Source organism: Octopus sinensis, linkage group LG6 (genome assembly GCF_006345805.1).
Source record: "Octopus sinensis linkage group LG6, ASM634580v1, whole genome shotgun sequence".
Lineage (NCBI taxonomy): Eukaryota > Metazoa > Mollusca > Cephalopoda > Octopoda > Octopodidae > Octopus > Octopus sinensis.
In genome coordinates this window covers 66305068-66329634 of record NC_043002.1, presented here as the reverse complement: position 1 = coordinate 66329634, position 24567 = coordinate 66305068, and the positions used below count along the sequence as shown (strand labels likewise).

The 24567-nt window shown below is 35.4% G+C and overlaps 1 protein-coding gene across 3 annotated transcripts in view; it reads left to right on the top strand.

The window, feature by feature from the left end:
* Positions 1-24567, top strand: part of LOC115212896 (alpha-actinin, sarcomeric) — a 152362-nt gene that overhangs the window by 124453 nt on the left and 3342 nt on the right. For all 3 annotated transcript variants that reach the window (XM_029781693.2, XM_029781694.2, XM_029781695.2), the window contains 16 exons: positions 3597-3682; positions 5124-5216; positions 10330-10560; positions 11225-11301; positions 11524-11650; positions 12295-12386; positions 16468-16513; positions 17103-17165; positions 17388-17450; positions 18258-18335; positions 18528-18683; positions 19446-19730; positions 21129-21182; positions 22220-22288; positions 22989-23147; positions 24392-24550. In XM_029781693.2, coding sequence (XP_029637553.1) covers positions 3597-3682; positions 5124-5216; positions 10330-10560; positions 11225-11301; positions 11524-11650; positions 12295-12386; positions 16468-16513; positions 17103-17165; positions 17388-17450; positions 18258-18335; positions 18528-18683; positions 19446-19730; positions 21129-21182; positions 22220-22288; positions 22989-23147; positions 24392-24550 — 1838 coding nt within the window. The remainder of the gene's footprint in view (positions 1-3596; positions 3683-5123; positions 5217-10329; positions 10561-11224; positions 11302-11523; positions 11651-12294; positions 12387-16467; positions 16514-17102; positions 17166-17387; positions 17451-18257; positions 18336-18527; positions 18684-19445; positions 19731-21128; positions 21183-22219; positions 22289-22988; positions 23148-24391; positions 24551-24567) is intronic.

The window sequence follows — 24567 nt, the reverse complement described above, 5'->3', positions numbered from 1 at the left end:
TAATCTGAATGCCAAAGGGTTAAATATCACAGTACAGGAATATATTTTATTCAAAGCTACTTCACGCAACTCTGTTCAGATCAATGGTTCTGAGCCAATTTTTGATAGAACCTTCACACCTGTTGAATATATCGAAAGATGGTTAAAATATTTTATGCATTGTCGGAGTATAACCAATTTATTGTGTGTAAATTTTAACAGCAAAATCTTATATGGACCCCAGTTGAGAAACCCTGGTTTAAATGATTTAGTATGTTTAGTACTCTTTTAGCGATGGTGTATGAGCTAGTGCAATGGTCCGCAGACCTCTGGTGGTCCACAAAGATAGTACTGTGGGTCTGTGAACATGTTAAGTTGACAGACTTTTCAGTATCCTGGGATCAGGGGGAAAACTCATTTAAATAAAAGGGGTCCTTGGTAGTGAAAAGGTTGGGAACCATTGACCTATTGGTTAGGGTGCTGGGTTCACAATAATAATGCAGTGAGTTTGATTCCCGGGTTAAGCATTTCATTTCTTGCTACTTCAGTTGACTTGGCAGAAAACGAGCCCCAGCCTAGCTGCCACATTCTGTATGTTCTACTGGGTTCAGGGATGGAAGGGCAAAAAGCACGTCTATACTTGCTTGCAGTTATAGGGCATGCTGGCAGAATCATTAGAACACAAAGACGGATGAAATGCTGTTCAGCGTTTTACCTGGCGTGCTGAGTTCAAATTTTGCCTTTCATCCTTTCTGGGTCACCAGTTGAGTCCTGGGTTCAATGTAATCGACTAATCACCTCCCCTGCAATTGCTGACATTCTGCCAAAATTTGAAGCCACTATTATTAGCGCTTTGAAGGTGGCAAAGCTGACAGAAGTGTTAACATGCTGGGCATAACACTTAATGGTATTTTGTCCAGCAGAGGTCAACTCTGCCTTTCATCTTTTCAGAGTTCAACTCTGGTGTTGATGTAATCAACTTATCCCCTCCCTAGAAAATTGTCGGCCTTGTGCCAAAATTTGAAATCAGTTACACAGCTACTGAAAAACAATTAACAAAAGCATGGTACATGCTTCAAGATCATACTCACTTTTGAATGACTACTAGGGTTTCTTTTTTATTTAGTATTTTTTATATTTGTTTATGCTATTTTAGATCTTATCTCCTATTCAAATATGTTGACACTTTATATATATATATATATATATATATATAATAATTATTTTACTTTCTTTTGACATTTGAATCGGTAGGAAGTCTGTGCCACCTACTTCTATCAGCTCTACCAATCTTAAAACTCTACCCTCTTACTTATCAACTGATTATAACCATGTTTACATATTTCTGCTTCAAGTAATTCCAAAATCATATTTGCTTTCGTTTGTGCCAACTTAAGAAAAAGTCCTTCCTAGTTTCTTAAAGGAAGCCAAAATAGCTTTCCTGTTAGAAGTCTATTTAAAGTTCTTGAGTGCTTCTCTTACATTAATTATATTCACTTGTGTGTTTTCTCAAAATGCTGGGTGTTTCAGCTTTTACCAAACCTAGCTACTGCTCTCTTCATAGTCTAATTCCATTACTATATACTAATGGTTCCCAAAGTGGGCGATACTGCCCCCTTGGGTGCAGTGAAAAGATCCAGTGGGGTGATAATGGGGTGACCAAAATAGGGTGAAAGATGTAAAAAAAAAATATATTAATAGGTTGATTAGGTTTAAGTTTTATTTGTGAAATACAGTTTTGAATTTGCTGCAGAAAGTGGTCTATAGTTGTGGTAGGGAGGGTGAGGTGGGGCACTAGGAATGTGGCCCATGTGCCAAGCGGGTGACAGCCTGAAAAAGTTTGGAAACTACTGCTATGAAGTTGGACCTTCACACCAGCTTCCAAAATGATATCACAGTATTGTGTCCAGTACAGCTTAGATAGATTCCAGTAGGAAATAGCACTATGAAATTCTTTTTAGCACACCAGTAAGGTTTTGTTTTTGTTTTTTTTTTTCCCCCTCTGTTTGTTATTTTATTTTATTTCTCAAAATATGACTTTCCTTTTCCTGCTGTTGGTATTAAATGATGTAGTACATTGTCTAACCAATGTTTCAGTTGGTGTTGTGACCTACGTTGAATATCATGATCATCAGATTGATTCTTGTTTCCATTAGTTATCTGCTATTACTACTGCTAATAATAATAATAATAATAACAATCCTATCTACTAAAGGCACAAGGCCTGAAACCTTGGGGGAGGGGGCTAGTCGATTACACTGACTCCAGTGCATAACTGGTACTTATTTCATCGACCCCCCCCCCCCCAGGATGAAAAAAAGTTGACCTTGATGGAATTTGAACTCAGAGCATAAAGACGAACAAAATACCACTAAGCATTTTGAATAGTAATAATGATAATAATAATAATAATAATAGCAATGATAATCATGATAAATGCAAGCTGGCACAATTGTTAGCATGCTGGGCAAAATGCTTAGCCGCATTTCATCTGTCTTTATGTTCTGAGTTCAAATTCTACCTTGGTCTGCTTTGCTTTTCTTCTCTTCAGGGTCGATAAAATAATACCAGTTGAATACTAAGGTCAATGCAATCGACCTATCCCCTGCCCTGCAATTACTGGTCTTGTGCCAAAGATTTGAAATCATTATTTATCTTTTCAAAAAGGGTGGGGATTAGTGGAGTTCTTAGAGTATCAGACAAAATGCTTTAGCAATGTTTCTTTGGTTCTTAACATTTTGGGTTCAAATCCCGTTGAGGTCAACTTTTGCCTTTCATCCTTTTAGGATAAAGTAAAGTACCAGTTGCTTACTTGTCCTATATCATCAATGAATTCCCTCCCACCAAAATTGAGGGCTTATGTTTTGTGCTTCAATTAAAAACAAATGAAAATGTAAACATTTACATTTAACATGTAAAATGCACTGACAATAGTACCACATAAAAAACGCTGGCAGTGGTTGGCTTTTGGAAGGGCATCCAGCTATAGAAACCGTGCCAAAAAGGACAATGGAACTTGATGCTGCTCCTGGCCTTGCCAGCTCTTGTCAAACTGTCCAACCCATGCCAGCATAAAAAACAGTCCTTAAGTAATGATGATGATGATGATGGTGATTATGCTTGTGTACACTCAAATATGGAGAGGATTTTGCTACAGTAACTGTAATGAAAGAGAAATTCTCCTTATAGACAATGTGTATGGACATTCTTAAATTATACAGTGTGTGCTGGATATATCTTATGCTACTGGCACTAGAAAGGTTGTACCATGAGAAGAGGACAAAAGGATTTTCTTTGTCTTGTATCATTTCTTGTTTATTGTTACACCCCTCCTTGTCAGTAATGTGTGATAATAAAGCTTTCCGAGATGTTTGTAGAACAGCAATAAAACATTAGTCCTAAATATACACCAACTTTCTATAGTAACAGGGTATATATTACAACCTTAACATTACTATAAACAAAATTATTGATTCAGTTTGTTTAAAATTGAAAGAAAGAAAAAACCTTGATTTCTCATCTAACCTTACAAGGTAATAATATTAATTGTGGACTTTCTGTTTTCTTTGTTCATTTGACCAGCTATTCATATTTTCTCTCTTTTCTCTGATTTACAGATATGGTCAACTCAGTGAAGCCAGATGAAAGATCTGTTATGGCTTATGTATCCTCTTACTACCACGCTTTCTCTGGTGCCCAACAGGTACAATCACTTCTTTTCTATTGAATTTCCACTAGCCCTTCTCCTCTTAATTACTCGACCAGTTACGCGAGTTAACCCAATCAGCTTTACTCTCTTGTCTTCATAAAAGATCAGCTTAGTTGAAGGCAGCCATAACATATTGTTTTGTCAATAATCCAGCACAAGCTGCCTGTTTATTTTATAGCTGACAAACACTTAGCATCTGTACAACGTTTCAAGCATTGATCTTGTAGCCCAGTTTGCAGTTATAAATCAACTGCTAGTCTTCTGATTCCCACCTCCCTTTTAATGTTATTTAAAAGGTCCTTATAGAAAAAAATATTCATAAGACACAGCCCTTCTTTTTCTGCTTTTGATAAAGTAACACAGTTTGTTTATTTTTATTTAGAGTATGAAAGAAAAGGCTGCAGTCTGTTGCACATTACATTATGACATACACGTCATTGATTGCAGTACAATTATGCATGTATGAGTGTATGTAGTAAGTAATATTAGAAGCTCTAGATTGTATATATGAGATAAATACTGATGGCTGTCCTACCACGTTAGCTTTGACATTGTGTCAACTTTTACCATGTGTTTTCTTCTCATGCCCGCCTCTGTGGCCTTCCTAACACCACCCTTTCTGTTACAGCAGTGTGACTTTCCTGTCAATATAATAAGAAAACCTCTCAAAGTCACATAGATGATGTTACAAAAGTGTATTCATTAAAATTATTGCGACCATTTTAATTTTTTAACTGGTACTATTAATTTCTGGTTTAAATTTTATTTGATTTCTTCAATGTGCAAAATCTTTCTGGCTCAACTAAAATGCATCAGGACATTGAATTCTTGAGTACATATAACTCAGATAACATTAAAATAATTTGGATATATATATCTCATGGAGTTTTAAATTTAAATATTGTTATCTTGAAAATGCTTTGCAATGAACACAACACAATAATTGGCCATTTATGAACAAGAGCCTTTAAATTGTGCACAGTTAAAATAAATGCTTTAAAATATTTTGAAACAGTTTTCCTTTCTGTACTGGTTGCATATGTGTATGCACATACACAATGGACTCTCCTGTCATAAACAACAGATGAGGGTTCTGCAACTTCTTGTTGACCTACACAGAGGATTTGTTTGTGCTCTACACGAGTCCACCCCCCCATCAAATATCATATTGCCACACATCAGATGCCAAAGTAATCACTGAGCAACATAAAAGAAAGTACTTTGCTCAAGAACACAGCACTCTGCCTGGTCCAGGAATTGAAACCTCACTCTTGCAATCTTGAGTGCCGCAACCTAACCATTGAGCTACACATATGCATGTTCAGACAGACAAATTAATGGGAACATAGCTGTAGAATCCTCATACTCTTTACTACATTTCTTAAACATAATTATTGTTACTTGCTTGTTTAATGCTCTGAATTTTTATATGTAGGCTGAAACTGCTGCCAACAGAATTTGCAAGGTACTGAAGATCAATCAAGAAAATGAGAGGCTTATGGAAGAATACGAGAAACTTGCCAGTGATGTAAGTCATAAAAGATACAACTTCTTCTTTATCTCTTTATCTATATGTCACAGGATAGTATCTGTCAAGTTGGATCTGGTGAAACATAATGAAGGGATAGACTCTTCTTGATGGTTATTTTCTTTGTTTAAAACATTTGTGAACAATGAAATGTTGAAAGCCCTTTGCTGTAGAAGCTGTCTTGAAGGAGAAATTCTCCTTATAGACAATGTGTGTAAAAAAACTCACCACTGAGCTATGAATGAGGTCATTGAACCATAGGACGTGTTTTTCTGCATTATCTTTATCAGTTATGGATACCAGATCTGTTCTTATATTTAAACAGTAAATAGTAAATTTGCTGATGTGTGCAAAACTTTTTCAAGCAGGAATTAATTAACTAACACCACACTAATCAGCATTGATTGAAATATAGGTGTGTACAGTTATGTTTAACATGTTTGTGTACACTCAAATGTAAAAAGATTTTCACTGCAGAAATTGTCTTGGGAGAGGCATTCTCTTTGTAGATAATGCATGTGAGGAATGTACCATTAAGCTATGAATGATAACATTTCACTATTGTTGAGTTGCCATATTATCATCTGCATTGCCATGCTGACCTGTAAAGATTAAGCCATACTGTCAGTTGTACACTGTCAGCAGTGGTCAGAGATAATTGTATCGTATCAGGACAATTCTCCCCGAAGTCAACTTTCCTCAGGATAATTACCCACCTTGGTTAATTACCCCCCCCCCTCCAATATATTACGAAGTTTTAAATCATCATCTGTTGTCCATGGTGAGGGTAAATGTCCTAGACTCAATTGTATCATGTGAACTCAGCAAGCAACATTTTGACATCTCACATTCAGAAGTAGATACTGAGTTCTGGCGTAAGCTGAAAGCCAAAGGTGTTTCATAGTAGGTTATTGAATTTGTGACATTCATGCTTTTCATTAGAGCAGTGATGACAGAAATGAAATGGACAGTCACTAACTGAGGAATCAAGAATGATGTCTTGGATTTAACACATATAGGAGCCTTACTCCTTAACCACCAACACTTTAAATATTAACCCTTTAATGGCAAAAATTAAATTTCATGTTTATTTCAGTAATGTTGTTAAATATCAATTGAAAAAATAGAAATGGTGTTTTCTGCAAGTCCCATTTCCTCAATAAACTTCACATATCTCAACAAAAGATAGATTGGTATATAAAACTGCTTTCTGCAGTTAAGTTAATGAAATACCAATGTAAAAGAGTTAACGAAATAAATGAGAATTTTTCTTTCTTTACAAACTACAATTGGATATGGCTTTAGGAATAATTTTAAATTCTTGTCAACATAGGCACAGGAGTGACTGTGATAAGTAGCTTGCTTATCAACCACATTGTTCTGGGTTCAGTCCCACTGCATGGCACCTTGGGCAAGTGTCTTCGATATAGCCTTGGGCCAACCAAAGCCTTGTGAGTGGATTTGGGAGGCAGAAACTGAAAGAAGCCCGTCGTGTGTGTATATATATGTATGTATGCATTTGTATGTCTGTGTTTGTCCCTCCAACATCACTTGACAACCAATGCTGGTGTGTTTACATCCCCATAACTTCACAGTTCAGCAAAAGAGGCTGATAGAACAAGTACTAGGCTTACAAAGAATAAATTTTGAGATTGATTTGCTTGACTAAAGGGTGCTCCTGCCTGGCCACAGTCAAATGACTGAAACAAGTAAAAGAATATATATTTTTTTTTTATTTATTTAAATACAATCTTTTGTTTATATATTACTGATTTAATCTAAAATTTAATAATAGATACATGTTCATTTTTACTAACTTATTGCATCAGTTTTCTTTCCATTCTGTCATGAGTTGATTGGGTGTTTTATTGTCAGGTTAATAGGTTAAGTGCATAAATTGATAGAGCAAGGGCTTTATGGTTGATTACTTTCCTATATGTCAGTCAACCATGAAGTAGCATATGCTGTTCTGTAAGCTAGACTTGTCAACCAACTTAACTTTCTCTTTTCACAAAGAGCTATTTCGTGGCCTCTGGATCATTAGCATTGTGCTTAGTATCTTGACTATACACTATTACAAGTGAAAGTATTAAATATCATTGTTAGTTTATTACTAGTAATCGTAGTAGTTGCGCCATGGATTGGTTATGGTTGTAGTAGTTAAACAAATTCTGCTGCATTGTGGTGACTAATGAGAATGCTTGCTGGGGAACCTTTTAAGCTGGAGAACAGCTTTAAGCAACTTTCAGAATGAACATATGTCATATTTTAGTGTCAGCCAAACTATTTGTGAAATGGAAATCAAGATCACTATCTCCATTTGCTATTGTTGCTACACCTACAACTATTTACTATTTGTGAGACATTAAAGGGAGTTGGTTAACGCTTTCCAAACTAAAAGCAGTTAGCCATTGAGTTGTTTGTCAAGTTTACTGTCTGCTCTACTGCTCTACTTAATGTGACACATTAGAGATAATAATCAGAAGAGATGCCAGTTTGCCACAGAATAAAAAAGTTGGTCATAAACAACTTAATGAATTCTTATTCTGGAAGACCATCATAAATTTTTATACCTCTGCCTCACTCATTCCTACCCACCTTGAAGATCTACTCTGACACCTCGTTGCCTTTTTTTTATTTCCTTACACTCCAGCTCCACTCTCCTGACCCTTTCTTCTAAAATGTGAGCTATCAAGCAGCTCCTTCACAGCAAGGAACCTGTTGTACTCCAGCCCTTTTCTCTCTCTTAAGAGTTCACAGCCTTGCAAACTGCACGGTGAGGTTACGGTAGTACTGGTGGCTTGAAACCAGCACCCAGTACATGCAGTAAAGTGATTATCATTTGGAAGGACACCCATCTGTAAAACTATGCCAAAACAGACACCAGAGCACACTATCCTTGGGCCCATCAAATCCTGTCAAGCCATCCAACCCATGCCATTATGGAATATGGACATTAAAACATGATGCTGGTGTATGAGATTGTTTAATGTCCTTATCTCTCTCAAAGGGATGAGAAACAAAGCTGAAATGAGATGGGTGCCATGCAGAGCGGGGCTGTGTGCTTAACAAGTTGACTTTTGCAACCATTTGGTTTGATTTTTGACAGTTATTGGCCCATTGGAAAACTGTAACCAGTCACAGTAACACTTGTCATTCACTAAAATCAAAATGGAATATAAAATAAACAGGAATTGAAACTAGGTCACTGGCTATTCAACTCCATATTTCCTCTTGCACTCGACATCAATAACTTTATACTTTAAACAGAAATTTGAGTGCATATATGTATAAATGTGCTTGAACATATCATTTTTCTTTTTTTTTTTTTCTTTTCCTGTAGCTGTTCATAGTTTTCAATTTTAGAAATGAAGAAATAACTTTTAAAATCATCTGCACGAATAACAAGTTGGAGAGACCTGCTTAAAACTAATTATTAGTCAGTAGAAATGAGAGTAACACCTGTAGTTCACGTTTAAATCTCTCTCTCCCTCCCTCCCCTTCCTTCCTCTGCAGAATCTCAAAACACATTTTAAATAAATGTTTTAAACCAAATAAAATCATGTAGCTCTCCTTCCCTGCATAGAATATTCTAGTAAAAAATATAAAATTCTAAATATATATTGTCTGGAGAAACTCTGTAAACAATGGGTTTTACACAAGTAGTAAGAGTAACTCTATATCTAAAAATAACAACTTTACTATTATTATATCCGAATAAAACATTTTCATCTCGCCTTTTTCCATTTGTGGTGCAACCAATTTCTTTTCCTAGCGTAAACAAGTTTTGCAAAAATCAACTTTTCTGTAAGCAGCCACGTTTACATAAGCCTAGCTAATGTCAAATCACTCCCAAAGGCAAATTCATTCATGTAGCCAGTTTTGATACCATTCAGTTTAAAAGAAGATGGTGATGGTGGTGGAGAATAAGATACTAGTCAATCAGCAGCTAATTCTCTATGGCAACAGTTTTTCAACCATAGAGGGAGCCACTCAGTTCCTATGGTTGTAGAATTGGCAGGATTACAATATGGCTCTTTATAAACTTATAACAATGAAAAAAATATAAAATAACCTCTTAAAATAAGATTTTAGACTAGCGATTCTTAACCTTTTTAATATTCAGGCTCAATCCAAAGCCTGGATTTTTTTAGGGGCCACACCAAAAAAAGTTAAACACAAGTCAATTAAAGAAAAATTTACTATATTTGTTGAGGGAAGACTGTTATGGGTTGCATGCAGCTCTGGGAGCCATGGTTGAGAACTGCTGATTTAGAAACTTCGAGAGAGTGTGAAATAATTTGTTTTTGGCATTAAACTCAAAGTAGATAGAACTATAAACAATAAGTGTATTAAAAAAAAAAAACTTTGGATAAAAAAATGTCAAAAGGCGTTTTTAACCCCCATATTTAAACACTATTACTTATAGCTTTATTTACTTTGAGTTTCCCCATTGAAAATGGATTTTCAACCTTTTAACAGTTCTGACATAAAATATAAGCTATTGGTAATGCCAACATTGAAAAAAAGATTTTAAATGGTTTTAGAATGTTGAGCTAGATGTGGGTAGTATCAACAGTTGCTTTAAGTATGGCATCATATGATGGCATTTGTTCATAGGAAATTAGATACTACCTGACAAATTACTTTGTCACTTTTTCTAGCCATTCAATTGGTTGTAGCTTGTAGAGATGGATGAGTTTCATAAGTTTAACCCTTCAGCATTTTCTTATCCGACCCAAATAGTTCTACCTGTTGTGTGCTCAATCTGGCCAGATCTTGCCTCTCATACCAACCATACAATGTCAGTCTAAAATTAAACAATCACATCATCAAAATCTTGAAGCTGTGAGATGATGCATGATTAATTGAAACCAAATAGAATAAGCATTGCATTTGACAGAGTAATCTGAATGCTGAATTGTTCTTTCCTTCAGTTGTAGTTAAGGCTTTCAATATCTGTCTCTATCCAGGTAGATTACCTGCCAATTAGTAAATTTTTTTAAGTAGTTGGGGAGGAGATAATACAATTGACCTTCACTAAATTTAGTACACTTTAGCTTTTTTAAAAAAAATTTTCAAAAGATTGACCTTTCTCGTTCTATCTTTTCAGCTCCTTGCCTGGATCCGTAAAACTACTCCCTGGCTAGAAAATAGACACACAGATAACACTCTCCCTGGAACACAGAAGAAGCTTGAAGAATTCCGAGATTATCGCCGTAAACATAAACCACCAAAGCTGGAAGATAAAGCCCGACTGGAGAACAGTTTTAACACCTTGCAGACACGCCTCCGACTCAGCAATCGTCCAGCCTATCTGCCTACTGAAGGCAAGACTGTTGGGGTAAGAATATCTCGTTAATATTTCACTTCACTCTTTCACATTATTTTCTTCTTTCAAACTGCTTTCGTCTATTTCATTATTCATATGTCTTTACATTCTGAATAACAGTGGGATATCATCAGTAAAATGTCCAGATTGCTTCAGACCCTTACAAACCAAAGAGTAAATAGCTTAAAGGAATCTTAACTATTACGAAAGGTTTCTTGCCAAGAATTGTTATGTACTGCATGAAGGATGTAATGATGCAGATTATTCTTAATGACCTCTGCTTACACGATTCCCTTAATACCAACAGAGAGCAATGTTGAATTTAAGAAATTGCAATTTGCAGTCAGCCAAATTTTTATAATAGCCATTAGCACATCTCAGGGTTATTTGTTGATTTGCCAATATTGAACTCACAAATAGAAATTAAAACTGGCAACACCTTTGTATGAACAGAACTTTGAAGTAACAAACATTTTGGTAATGACTGTTAAAAACCATTGTCATAAAATAATTTATGTTGAATTCATTTGGAGTGTTTTCTATTTCCTTTTACTTTGTTCTTATTAAGTGTATTGATATGAATTTAGCAAAGGTAAAGATTTTATCCCACTAAAAATATAACTAATGAATTATAAATCTATTATTATCTCTTTGTTTTCTGTTATTTTTATATTAGGATATTGTCTTTGCATGGAAAGGTCTTGAGTCTGCAGAAAAAGGTTTCGAAGAATGGCTATTGTCTGAGCTGCAGAGGTAATGTTTATTTCTTTGTTGCTATTTAATAAAGTTTGCTAAGCACCACATTGTGGAACGAAGTGCTCAACAAGACTAGCATTTGATTAATATCAATTCAGTTAATGTGTTAATGCTCTTGAGAAAGACACAAATGTCTCATCTTATCATTTCTATCCCCGAAATATTTATCAAGTTTTGTGCAGACATAAAAATCTCTAAAAATGCTGCATTGCTTTTCAGGTTGGAGAGACTGGACCATTTGGCCCAGAAATTCCGCCACAAGTGTAACATTCACGAAGAATGGGCTACAGGCAAGGATGTCATGCTTGATGCACCTTTGCAGAAATGCAGTCTGCAAGAAATGAAGGTACTTTTTTTTTTTTTTTTCCACTACACCCTCACATTTCCTCCTATATGTTCCTGATGAACATGTAAACATAGTAACTTAACTTCTCTACAATTCAACTTAATCATTAAATTTAATAGTGAATTTAGATTGTAGATGTATTTGGACCTGTAGAATAATAATACTTCAGTTAACCTGATTGCAACTCTTCTTTGACTGAAATTTTTTTTTCCATGGTTCCTTTTATGGAATGAGAATTCAAATGTCAAGATACTTGCTCCTGAAACATACTGAAGTCAGAAATTTCGTCATTAGTATTATAAGTTTCATTATGGTGATAGAATAATGCCAACAAAATAGATGTAAAATAATGTGAGGAATTAAAAAATTTATGCAGATATATTGGATAATTAATAATTCCAATGAAAGTAATATCTTTGATTGAAACAATTTTGTTGATTGGTAGTTCTTTTTCCATGTCTGACTTTAAGTTTCTTTGAATTCTCCCCAACCTGTTGATATACATAAACTGCTCATATTTTCTTTGTTTATTTAACTCTTTCACCCATCTCTCTGTCATGGGATACACATCTCTTAAAGAACTCTTAGCCACTATCACATCCATTGTATTTTTCTATAACACTTTACTTTTCTTACATCATTAGGCTTTGAAGAAGAAGCACGAAGCATTTGAGAGTGACCTTGCTGCACATCAGGACAGAGTGGAACAGATTGCTGCCATTGCACAAGAACTGAAGTAGGTTCTGATTACTTTTATTTGATGCTATTTCTGTGAGCTTACCCTATTTTACATATAGTACCAAATGGAAGACTTTTCCAGACAGTGCTTTATGGCTGGCTGCCATTCCTGTCTCCAGCTCTCTTAGGTACCACTTACGATTTGCTGGAATGTACTGGACTTACTTTAAACTAGATTCTATACACACTGTGTAGATGAATAAAATGTCATTTGGTTTTATGCCAGGAAGAGAATGTAAAACAATTATAAGAGGAATATTTCGTTTGTTCGGTTTATTGGAGTGAGGGGAAGCTTTTGACGGGGTTCCACATGAAGCAATGCTATGAGCATTAGGAGAGTTAGAAGTGGAGAATTAGTTGTTTAAAGTAGCAATGACAAATGCATGAGAGAACACACAATTATATGAATGAAGGATAGGAACAGTGATGAATTTGAAGTGAAGGTTGGAAGACTGGAGGTGTTACTAATCTCATTGTTACTTGTAGTTGGGATAGAGGCACTGATAAGAAGTATAAAGGAGGATTTATCATGGATGATCTAGTGTTAATAGTCGAGAGTTTAAGTGTATTGAAGAAGATGAATCAGTGGAAAGAATGTATGTGTCTTACATTTGCTGCTTGCTTATGAATGTCACGACAGTCACGCAGTGTTCCTGTTGGCCTTTGTTTCATACCTCCAAAGCCATGTGAAAAGGGAAATCCGTTATAGAAAAACAGGTAGACTTTAGCATCAAGAAAGACATCCAGCTATAGAATAATTGCTGCAATAACATGTTTGTCTAATACATGCTAGCTTGGGAAAATAGACATAAGACAAGTGAATGGATGGATGTATGGAGGCAAAAAGGTCTGAAGGAAAGTACTGAAAAGCAAAGAAAAAAGGTGATAGCTAATACAAAAGTATATGGTGAGGTGGATGGCACAGGGGAGTTAGAGTAAACTTTTTTTACATGTACATTGTTGGCTTCATTGAAAGTGTAATAATGTGAGAAGGTTATTAACTAATGGGGTCTAGATTTGGCCTAGATTTCTTTCAATTAAATCTACATGGAGCCAGTTTCTTTAATAATGGTGGGATGCAACAAAAAACTTCATTAAGTAATCCTTTGTTGAAACTATTGGCTTTCAACAATATCATACATCTCTATAATCTTGTGGTATTACTTTAAACACTAACAACTGTAGCAACCACTTTATATTAGTCAATAAGATTATTAAGTACTTGGGTGTCAAATTCTGCTTACACACACATGCAGAGGTGTAATGTAAGAAGTAGATTGTGTATTGGAAACTGATATTTTGGAAGAGTGAGTTCAGTCTTTCATTGCCTTACTACACAAAACAAAATCTACTTCTTTTTTTCCTTCCAACTTCTGTTACTTCTCTTAAACACTTTTTTGTTGTGTTGTCTGGAACCCTATCAAACTAAAATCTTAATTATTAGCACATGTTACTTTAATGAAGCTTAATGCACAGCTAATTTTGAGGTAACTGTCATTCAACTTGTATAAAACACTGAGCTTTAAATAATAGTAGATTTAACTTGTAATTTTTAGTGTTTCATCAGGAGAGACATAATATAAATACTAAGGACTACTACAAGTTAACTTAAATACCTACTCCAAGAGAAACCTCTCCCAGTTATTGAAATAGATAGAGGCCTCTCCCAGTTATTGAAACAGATAGAAGCCTCTCCCAACTATTGTCATATTTAAAACTCCTCATGATAATGAACACAATACAGGAGGCCAGTTCAGCTACTTGATATCTTGAGTAAGGTGATCAGTTTCCTTTCAGTTGTTCTTTTCCCCAAATTTCATAATATCAGCTTCTTTATAAGACAACCACCATTACTACTACTACTACTGCTACTGCTGCTGCTATGATTATAGTCTGTTAGTGTTGGTTTGATTTTTAAATTACTATTGACGCTTCAATTACTCGGTATATATTTTATCGAGCAAGCACGCAGTTTTCATTTCTTGTCCCTTAAACAATTGGTAGTAGGAGTTTCATTGAAGTGTTCATATTTTGTACCTAGGTCAAGTTAACCTGAACAAACCCATTTATAAGAATATCTTGGCTGCTAGGTTAACACTTCATTAACTGGGCGTTACGTACAACATTTCAATTACATCAGCATATACAAAAGCGTGATAACAAAGTGGCTAGAATGCAGCAATCCAAACTGTTATAATCATTCTAAACACAGCACTCAGTACTCAGCTATGGTAGTATTCTCTAAGAATCTCTGTATTAAGTGTGCTTTACATCATAATTATAAGTTTAAGAACTAACATGTTCTATGTAACCTGAATGGTAAATGTAGATAATTCACTTGTGAATATTTAAATGTTTTTTGTTTCTGTAATAAACAAAACATTTGTCATTTATCTTTCTATGGTTGATATAAATTAGATACAAGGCCTGGTTAAATTTAAAGCTCCAAGCCAAAGTTCTGAATAACTGCCATCATTATATAGGAAGGAATGAAAGAGTACTGGACTGTCTTGTACTATTTAATTTCACAACTGTATGTTCTGGTTCCTGCCTGGATGAACTTTCATCCCTCTATGGTTTGTGAAATGTTTACTAATTCCATTGGCACTAATTGAGTAAACTATATTAATCCTTTGAAATGTTTGGCCTTGTGCCAATGTTAGAACCTTGCAAAGTTGTTCTGAGTTCACATACATATATTATAAGTTAAGCAGTACAGGTTGTCATCGACTTACGACCGATCAACTTTACGATTGGCACACCAGCTCCCAGCAGCAATAATAAATAGTCCAGCTGAAATCTAATGGGTTTAATTTCTTAGAAATTAACCCATCTATTGATGATGTCAGTTGACAAATGTTTCCCCTAGGTTTGGTTATCAATCGCCACTGTGTTGGGTAGCTATCCTGTCTTGGAGACATCGAGATAACCTCATATTTGTTTATAAGATGACTACTTGAGACTCTGGAATTTTTGACTAATGCCAGTATAATAGTATATTACAGAATGCTGTGTGTGACTTTTATCTGCGAATGTACCTTAAGAATGTAAAAATATAAAACAAAGCTATGCAGACCTATAGGCCGACTTACGATCAAATCAACTTACAACCAGTCAGTCGGAACCAATTGTGGTTGTAAGTCGACGGTGACTTGTATTTAAGAGAGAGGTGGAGGGAGGGAGAGAGAGAGAATGAGTAAAATAATGTAAGACAACCCATGTCTGGATGATGTATATTGTGTACAGAACCTTGGCCTACTTTATCCAGCATCCTCTTTTCTCAGATGGTAACGTGTAAATTGATGATGATTTGGGTACTATTTCTGGCACATCACGAATAACATTTGTGATGTTTCTGTTCACTCAAACAACTACAAACTATTAGAAACTTTGAGCACAAACTAACACACACGCGCACACACACACACAGACATACACATGCTCACAGCTGTTTCTCATCTAACAACTTCCTGTGTATGTGTGTTGGCATGATTCAATGTATGTGTATGTATCTGTTTTGATCAAAGTATACACACGCACCATGTATGTGTGCTCTCTCTCTCTTTTTTCTCTTTCTTTTTCTGTTTATTTTGTTGTTTTTCTATCAATTATTAGTGTAAGATAGAGTGATTGGCAAAAACACAAAATTGCTTTTTACTATGAATTTTCACTATAAAAATTTATTACTTTAGTACACTGTCCTTGTGTGTGCGTGTGTATGTAAGCATCTGTGTGTCTTGTGTGTGTGTGTGTGTGTGTAAGCATGTGTGTCTTTTGTGTGTGTGTGTGTGTGTGTGTGTATGTATGTAAGCATCTGTGTGTCTTTTGTGTGTTTGTGTAACATGCACACAAACATATCTGAAAGGTCAGTAACAGCACTCTCATTATGGTAAGAAACAAGATTCACTGGGATGTAATGTTACTAGGTAGCTATTTTAAGGTGAGAATGACATCACTTCACTTGTACCATACACTAAAAAACTGGAAGGAATTCCAAACAGTAACTAAGTTTCTTTAAGTACATTTTGATAACATAGATTTCTTTCACTTTTCCTAAATATTGTTTTATATTATTTCAGTGCCTTGAACTATCACGATGTGGTCACAGTTAACACCAGATGCCAGGTATGCGTCATTTCTTACTTTCAATTTCTTAATATTTACATCTAAGTAATTAGGTTTAGTTGGGTCATTTGTTTGAAAGCATTGAGAGAACCATTCCAGGATTGCATTGAGTCCTGGTAATGTAATATAAGGATTCAACTGTGTTACACATGACCAGTGTCCAGCCAGCCATGATCTTTCTTTCTTGGCCTGACTGCCGACCGTCAACACATCTTATGTCCATCCCACGGGTTTATCGATTTTTGTAATTTTTTCAAGACATGTCCTGATACCGTCGGTATCTACATATCAAATTTGAGCACAATCGGATGGAGGATGCCCAAGATCCTAGAAGACGCACACACATACAGACAGACAGAACAGATTTTATATAATAGATGATATACATGTGACCATTTCCCAGGAGAGTATCTGCCAAAGAATCTCAATCGTTTTGTGGGCATAATGAATCATTAAAATTAGATGCCTTAATAAATTTTTTTTTATGTTTACTGGATCTCTATTCAAAATTATTATGTCTTATGTTTAACTGATGCAACCTTAATTTCCATTCACAATTTCAGTGTTTATTTATTTTTTCCTTTTCCAGCAAATCTGTGATAACTGGGATATCCTAGGAACATTAACCCAAAAGAGAAGACAAGAACTTGAAGTAAATATTTCATCATTTTTATGATTGATTTTTATTTTTCAAATTCTGCTTTTTTTTTTCTTTTTTTTTTTGGTGGGTGGAGTTAACATTTTTGAAAGAATCACCAATAATATTAAATCTTTAAAGAAAATGTTATTCAGTTTATGTTAAAAATATTTGACACTTACTGAAATTTTTCTGTGACTTTACTGTTGTTTTAACTCAGAATATTTTGTGTTGCAGCAAGCTGAGAGAGTGTTGGAGAGAATTGATCAACTTCACCTTGAATTTGCTAAGAGAGCTGCTGTAAGTATTATTTTCTACTTTGTTGTATTAAAGTAAAAAGAACATTAGTTGTTTCCAAATGAATTCACAATAAATCAGTAATGTTCTAATCATGTGACTGACCAAGCTATCAGATGTTCTTACACATCACTGGTCACTTTGCATTGGTTTAGCCTTAAAATGATGTCATCCCACTGGAGCAAAGTGAAATGAATGAAGTGTTTTGCTCAAGAACACAATGTGCTGCCCAGTCTGGGAATTGAACCTATGATCTAGTGATTGTGAATGCAACAACCTAACCACTTGGCCACATGCCTTCACAATAGTTTAATACACGTAAGAAATATTTCTCTCCATCAGTTTTTTTCTCTAATTTCTAATGATCTCTTGGCAGAAAATTATTCTATCATTTTACCGAGAGAAAAGCTTTGCATGCAGTATCCTTCAGTGTGCATAACCCTTAGAAATATTGAAATAATTTTGGTTGTTGTTTCAAACAGTACCAAAAAGTATTTATTCCATTTTATGAATATAATATGTATACTTGTATTCTATGCACTAGTAGTAGCCATGGAAATTCCATGGCTCATTTTGTGGTACAGTGTCAGCAGCAAACATCTCCTCACTTGCTAATAATATCCTGTCATTTCCTTCAAAGTCCTTCAATTAATTTCTCGGAAATCTTGTCCATTCCTTTCACTCGTGTTTTCTCGTCTAGCTTGTGCAAAATATTCTTAACCTGTCTTCATCATTCTTGTTTAACAAATTTCAGTCTTTTCTTGTTCACTTCAATTTCTTATAACTAATTGTTTAATTTTTCTATTGCAGCCATTTAACAACTGGATGGATGGTGCCAAAGAAGATTTAATGGACATGTTCATTGTCCACACCACAGAAGAAATCAAGGTAAGATTAATACATTGCTCTTACGTCTATATATATATATATATATATATATATATATATCAGCTGCAACTGATTTCTACTCCTCTGATCCCTTTTCATGAGCCCTGAAACTTTTACTTTTATATTCGATTTTATATATTTTAAATGTGATGCTTAACAAATTTCTCTAATATCATTTCATATATTTTCTAGGACCTCATCTGTGCCCATGAGACATTCAAAGAAACTTTGGGTGAAGCAGACAAAGAGTTGAATACGATCGTTTCTCTAGAAAACGATGCTAACCGCCTTGCTCAGGAGATTGGAATTGGTGTTCCAGAGAATCCATACACTACTCTTCACGTTAATGTAAGTGTCATCTCCAGCTCTTCCCAATTCAGTAATGTAACTGTAGGGTTAAAAGCTCTCTAGTTTCGGAATCATCTTACCTCCTCCCATCAGTTATAAGATCTTTTCACTGTATGACCATGACCTTCCTATTCCCTAATTTAGTTTTCTAAGTCTGCAAGAATAAAATTAAAGACTATTTGATTTTATTTCCTACATACCTAACCATACATGCTGTAGAGTAAATTCAGATCTCTCTTCCCCTTCATATTTGCCACATTTTAAGTAAAGAAATTCAACTCTCTACTTTTGTCTGTCTGTGTAGCCTGTTTGGATAGACTCAATCTACCTGTTGTTTGAATTCAGGTCCCTGCCCCCTCGTCATATAATTAGTGTATCAAGCCGAGTTGAGTTTAGCTCTTTCTCTTCCTCCCTCAAGGATCTCAATAAACATATTCTCAAGTCTACTCTCCTGAATGGTCTCACAGTAACTTGATAATTAAATGCAGACCTTCCTCTTCTACACACACACACACACACACACACACACTCTCTCTCTCTCTCTCTCTCTCTCTCTCTCTCTCTCTCTCTCTCCCTCTCTTTCTCTCTCTCTCTCCCTCTCTTTCTCTCTCTCTCTCTCTCTCTCATCCTTAGCATATGCCTTTCGTATTCCCCCTCTCCCTTTCTGTCAGCATACACCACATAGTCGCATGTCTATCATTTTCTAACTCACTTGAAATGAACAAGTTTGTCTGAAAGATAACTCTGTCTGTCCACTTGCAGGATATCACCCATAAGTGGTCTGAGGTGAGATCATTGGTACCACAGAGGCAACAGGTCCTCAAACAGGAAGAACAAAAGCAAATCAACAACGAACGTCTGCGACAACAGTTTGCTGCCAAGGCCAATGAAGTTGGTCAATGGATTGAGGTGCAACTAGACTCTGTAGCGTCCATCTGCGTCCAGTTGAGAACTTCCCTTGAAGACCAGCTCGCCAAGTTACAACAATATGACAAGGTTGTTGCTTCATACAGACCAAACATGGATGAACTGGAGAAATATCACCAGGTGAGCTACAGTTTTTCAACAATACATGTGTGTGTGTGAATGAAATGTAATGAGGAGAAATGAAATGTTGTTATGGCAAGCTGGCAGAATCGTCACAGTACTGGAAGAAATGTTTTGCAGTATTTCATCTGCTTCTTAACGTTCTGAGTTCAGATCCTGCCAAGACCAAGTTTGCCCTTCATCCCTCTGGGGTTCATAAAATACGGTACAAATCAAATACTGGAGTTGATGAAATTAACTCTTTTTCCCCTCTAAATTGCTGGCCTGGTGCCTTAATCAGAAACCATTATTAATTCCTCATGTTGAAATAATTTTGCCCTGTTATTGTAAATATAAACATGGTGTCTTATCCATATTCTTGTGGTAGTGATGGTAACATACCAGTAGTGATGGTGATGATGGTTTATTGGAGCAAATAATACCAGTTTTGAATTGAAAGTTGGTACTGGCTCTGATGACTGTTTTTGGTGGTGGTAGCAATGGGGGTGTCATCATTATTATCATCATCATCATCATTTAACATCCATTGTCCATGTTGGTATGGGTTGGACAGTTTGACTGGGGCTGGAATGCTGGAAGGCTGCACCAGACTTCAGTCTGATTTGGCATGGTTTTCTAAAGCTGGATGCCCTTCTTAATGTCAGCCACTCTGAGAGTGTAATGGGTGCTTTTACGTGTCCCACGAGATGATCTTTTTGCTGTGCATGTGCATGAAAATTTGCAAAATATGTGCAGATGCAATGAGTTAACTATTACTCAAATTTCTTCAACTGAAAAAAAATTCAGTTTCATCTTGAAATCTTTGTGTGTGCACTGATTATAAAATGTGTACAAGTGCACAGCTTAATGGTGACTGCTGTTCTAATTAAATCCTTTGCATTCTATTGATATAATATTAAATGTATTATTTAAAGTGGCAGAATGGTTAGAGTGCAGGGCAAAATGCTTTGCAGAATTTCATATGCCTTTACTTTTTGAGTTAAAATTCCACCAAGTTTGACTTTGCCATTCATCCTTTAGGCGGTTGATGTAATTGACTCATTTCCTCCCTCTGAAATTTTTGGCCTTGTGCCAAAATTTGAAACCAATATTAAGTGTATTTTTTGTCTTCTGTCAGTTCTAATGTATTTATGTATATGTGTGTGTGTGTGTATGTGAATGGCTTGAGATGATTCTGGTTTCATGAGCCTAACCTGCCACACTGGCTCAACATGGCTTGACAGAGGGATGCAGTTTTTTTTCTTGTACACATCCCCAGTATTAGTTAAGCCAATTAAAGAGATATATATATATTTGTGTGTGTGTGTGTATCTTATGTAATATGTGTGTATATAAATATAGAAAGTGTATTTCCCAGTATTATCTCATAACATTAACTAATAATGTTTTATCTTACAGCTTGTACAAGAGGCAATGATATTTGAGAACAGATATACACAGTATACTATGGAGGTATGTAATGTTTTACTTATATCTATCTCTCCCAATCACATGATTGATCTGATGGGGGGGGGGGTCAGTTTCCCATTTCTTCAACATTATAAATGTATGAGGTGTAGTCAAAGAGTATCTGACCTTTGGCCAAAAACAAGTAATATTTAAAAAAGACTCACCATTTTGATTTAATCTCCTTCAAAATATTCGCTTTGGGAATCTGCACACTTCTGCCACTGCTGGAAATCACATTTTGGGATGATGTAGAGCTGTGCCGTCGAATTTTGCTTAATGTCCTCTGTTGACTCAAATCTCCCTTTGAGTGTTTTTTTGTTTTTTTTAGCTTTGGGAGGAGCCAAAAGTCATATGGTGCCATGTCTGGGGAGTAGGAAGCCTGACGAACAAGTGGTGTGTTTTGCTTGACGAGGAATGCTTGTACGATGTGGTTGGAATGAACTGAACTGATACATGGCTGATTCCAACTTCAGCAAAAATCTCCTCAATAGTCACATGAGTCTTCATAGACTATTCCTCGAACCTTGGCAATCATTTCATCATTTATGCTAGTTGATGTTCTGCCACTACATGGCTCACTGTCCACTGAGGTGCAATCATTTTAGAACCAGTTGTACCACTCCTTTATTTGTGTTTTTCCCATATCATCTCCAAAAGTCTTCTGAATCTTCTTGATAGCCTGGGCTTTTGCATATCACGAAGCTTTTGACAGAATTTGATACAGTATCTTTCCTCAACGTGCTCAGTCATCTTGACTCAGAAAGAAAAATTACTCAGCACACTCTTCACGTCTGTACTCAATGCATCACTGTGGGCGAATGGCACAACCTACTGGCATGAGAATTTTTGTGCATGTTCAGAAGGACGTGGCCACCTAATACCCATGCAGATTTTGTTTGCACATTATTATTTTGTGCAAAAAAAATCAAGGTCGGATACTTTTTGACTACCCCTCGTAACATTATATGTATCGTATCTCAGTTTATTGATAACATTGTTCTCTGCTATTTATTTTTGTTTTCCCTTTATTTTATTTCTAGACTTTACGTGTTGGATGGGAGCAGTTATTGACTGCCATTGCCAGAAACATCAACGAAGTCGAAAACCAGGTAATTTTTTCATCTTTTTTTTCCCCCCCATCTGTAAGTTGAGCAATGAGAACAATAGGTTCTTATAATATTTATGTTTCGAAGCTCAAGCAAGGAACCATGGTGGAGAGTTTATATATGAACACAGCCATTAAAGATTTCATTCCCTGGATAATGTCCTGAGTTCAGAATCCTACCTAACTCAGCTCCACTTTTCGTCCCTCTGGGGTCTAGTAGGTCAATGTAATCTTCCTTCTCATTGAAACAACTGACCTTGTGACTTGACTGAAATATTTCTTTTGCTTAAATATATTCTGCACATTTGATTGGGAGGAGAGGTCATCATAAAGTTATTTTAATTTTTATAACATCATTTCATTAACACGTTAACTGCCACACTTACCACTGGTGCTTGATTGCAAACTTCATACAACCACCATATGAACCACCCGTGGTATATCTTCATAATTTGAGAAAATATTTTATTCTGTCTTTGACATGGTTTCAAGGATATTTAAATAACATGAGCGCTAAATATGAAATATTGTCAAAATGCAAAACAAATTATATTTCCTTGTAATTGAACAGTATGCAGAACAGACAGTGGCAGTTAATGAGTTAAGAATACTTTTATGATCTTTGATATATTGCTTTTTTTTACCCCTCCTATTTCTGTTATGCTATTTTTCCCTAATGCAATACAATGTTCTTTTTTCTGTAGATTCTTACCAGAGACTCAAAGGGTATCAGTGAAGACCAGATGAATGAGTTCCGTATGTCATTTAATCATTTTGACAAAACTCGTAGCAGGAGACTTGAACCGAAAGAATTCAAAGCATGTCTTGTTAGTTTGGGTTACAAAATCAGAGATGATAAACAGGTAAGCTTTCTTTTGGTTCCTTTACAAGAGGAAAAGTTAATATGATTCTACTCCATCACCTGTTAATGCAAGTAAGTGTTGAGCTGTTTTATTCTTGAGACATGAATTATTCCTAATCTTTGAGAATAATTTCCAATGAATAGACAGGCTAACAACAGCAGGAAATTTAACTTTTGTTGGGTTGATTGCATTACAGATACTTTAACTTTTTTTATATCAACCCCATCTATGAGTACTCCTGGTTCTTAGATACAACAATTCATGTTTTTAACCCTTTAGCATTTAGCTTATTCTGTCAAACGTAATAGCTTTTTATTCACATTGTTTTGAATAATCATAAATTATCTCATAGCTTTGAGAGATCAATGATGTGATTGTTTACTTTCAGAATGACATTGTTGGGTAATGTTTCAAAACATCAGTTTAATAATAACAGTTATTCTGCTGAATTTATCATTATTTTCTTAAGTTAATTTAAACAAAGGCTGTGTATTTCAACAGAAATATGGTTAAAAAAAAAAGCGGGTGGGTGATGCTCATATTTCATTTGGTGAAGGACCCAACCACATCTTATACATTGATTTCTGTTGTAGAGTTTGGAGTAAGTATCATACCAATGTTTGATGAGTTTTAAATCATTTCAACAAATTATTATTATTATTTACACTGCCAAGAGTATACAATTTTGATGGAAATATGAGGAAGGGTTAAGCAGAAATGATGGATGGGGAGATTTGAAAACGGATGTTAAGAGTATCCTGTACAATCTGGCTATAAGAAAGAATGTCGATTGTTTGGAACATAAATGGAAGGGTCAATTTGGTTTTTAATTCTCCTGTTCTTCTACATATGATAAACCTAGCACTATGATTGAAATCAAACTGTTTGGTACTGGCATTTTGACATTATTAGATAGTTTGATGATTATTAATAAAACAAGTCTGAAATACTTTGAGAGAGAGCAAAGCTAACATGGCTGTTGATTTTGTAAGTAAATAGTTAAAGGAAGCCATATCTAATATCCATTTCCTTTCTTCAAGATATTTTTTTTTTAAATCCAAGAACGGCTATTACTTTAATGGGGATTCTATGATTTATCTAGTTTGGTATTCTGATAAATTGTCGAAAACTAACATAACAAATTCACTTTTGATCTTCCCTCCATCTCATTGCAGGAGACATTTATTTCTTTCATACAAGACATCAGTTAACCAATTACTAATGCTTCCTTTTCTTTTCATCAGGGTGAGACTGACTTCCAACGAATTATGTCTATAGTAGACCCGAATGGCTCTGGTTACGTTTCCTTTGATGCTTTCTTAGACTTCATGACAAGAGAAACAGCAGATACTGACACTGCAGAACAAGTTATGCAATCTTTCAAGATCTTAGCTGGTGACAAAGTGAGTGATTATTTCTA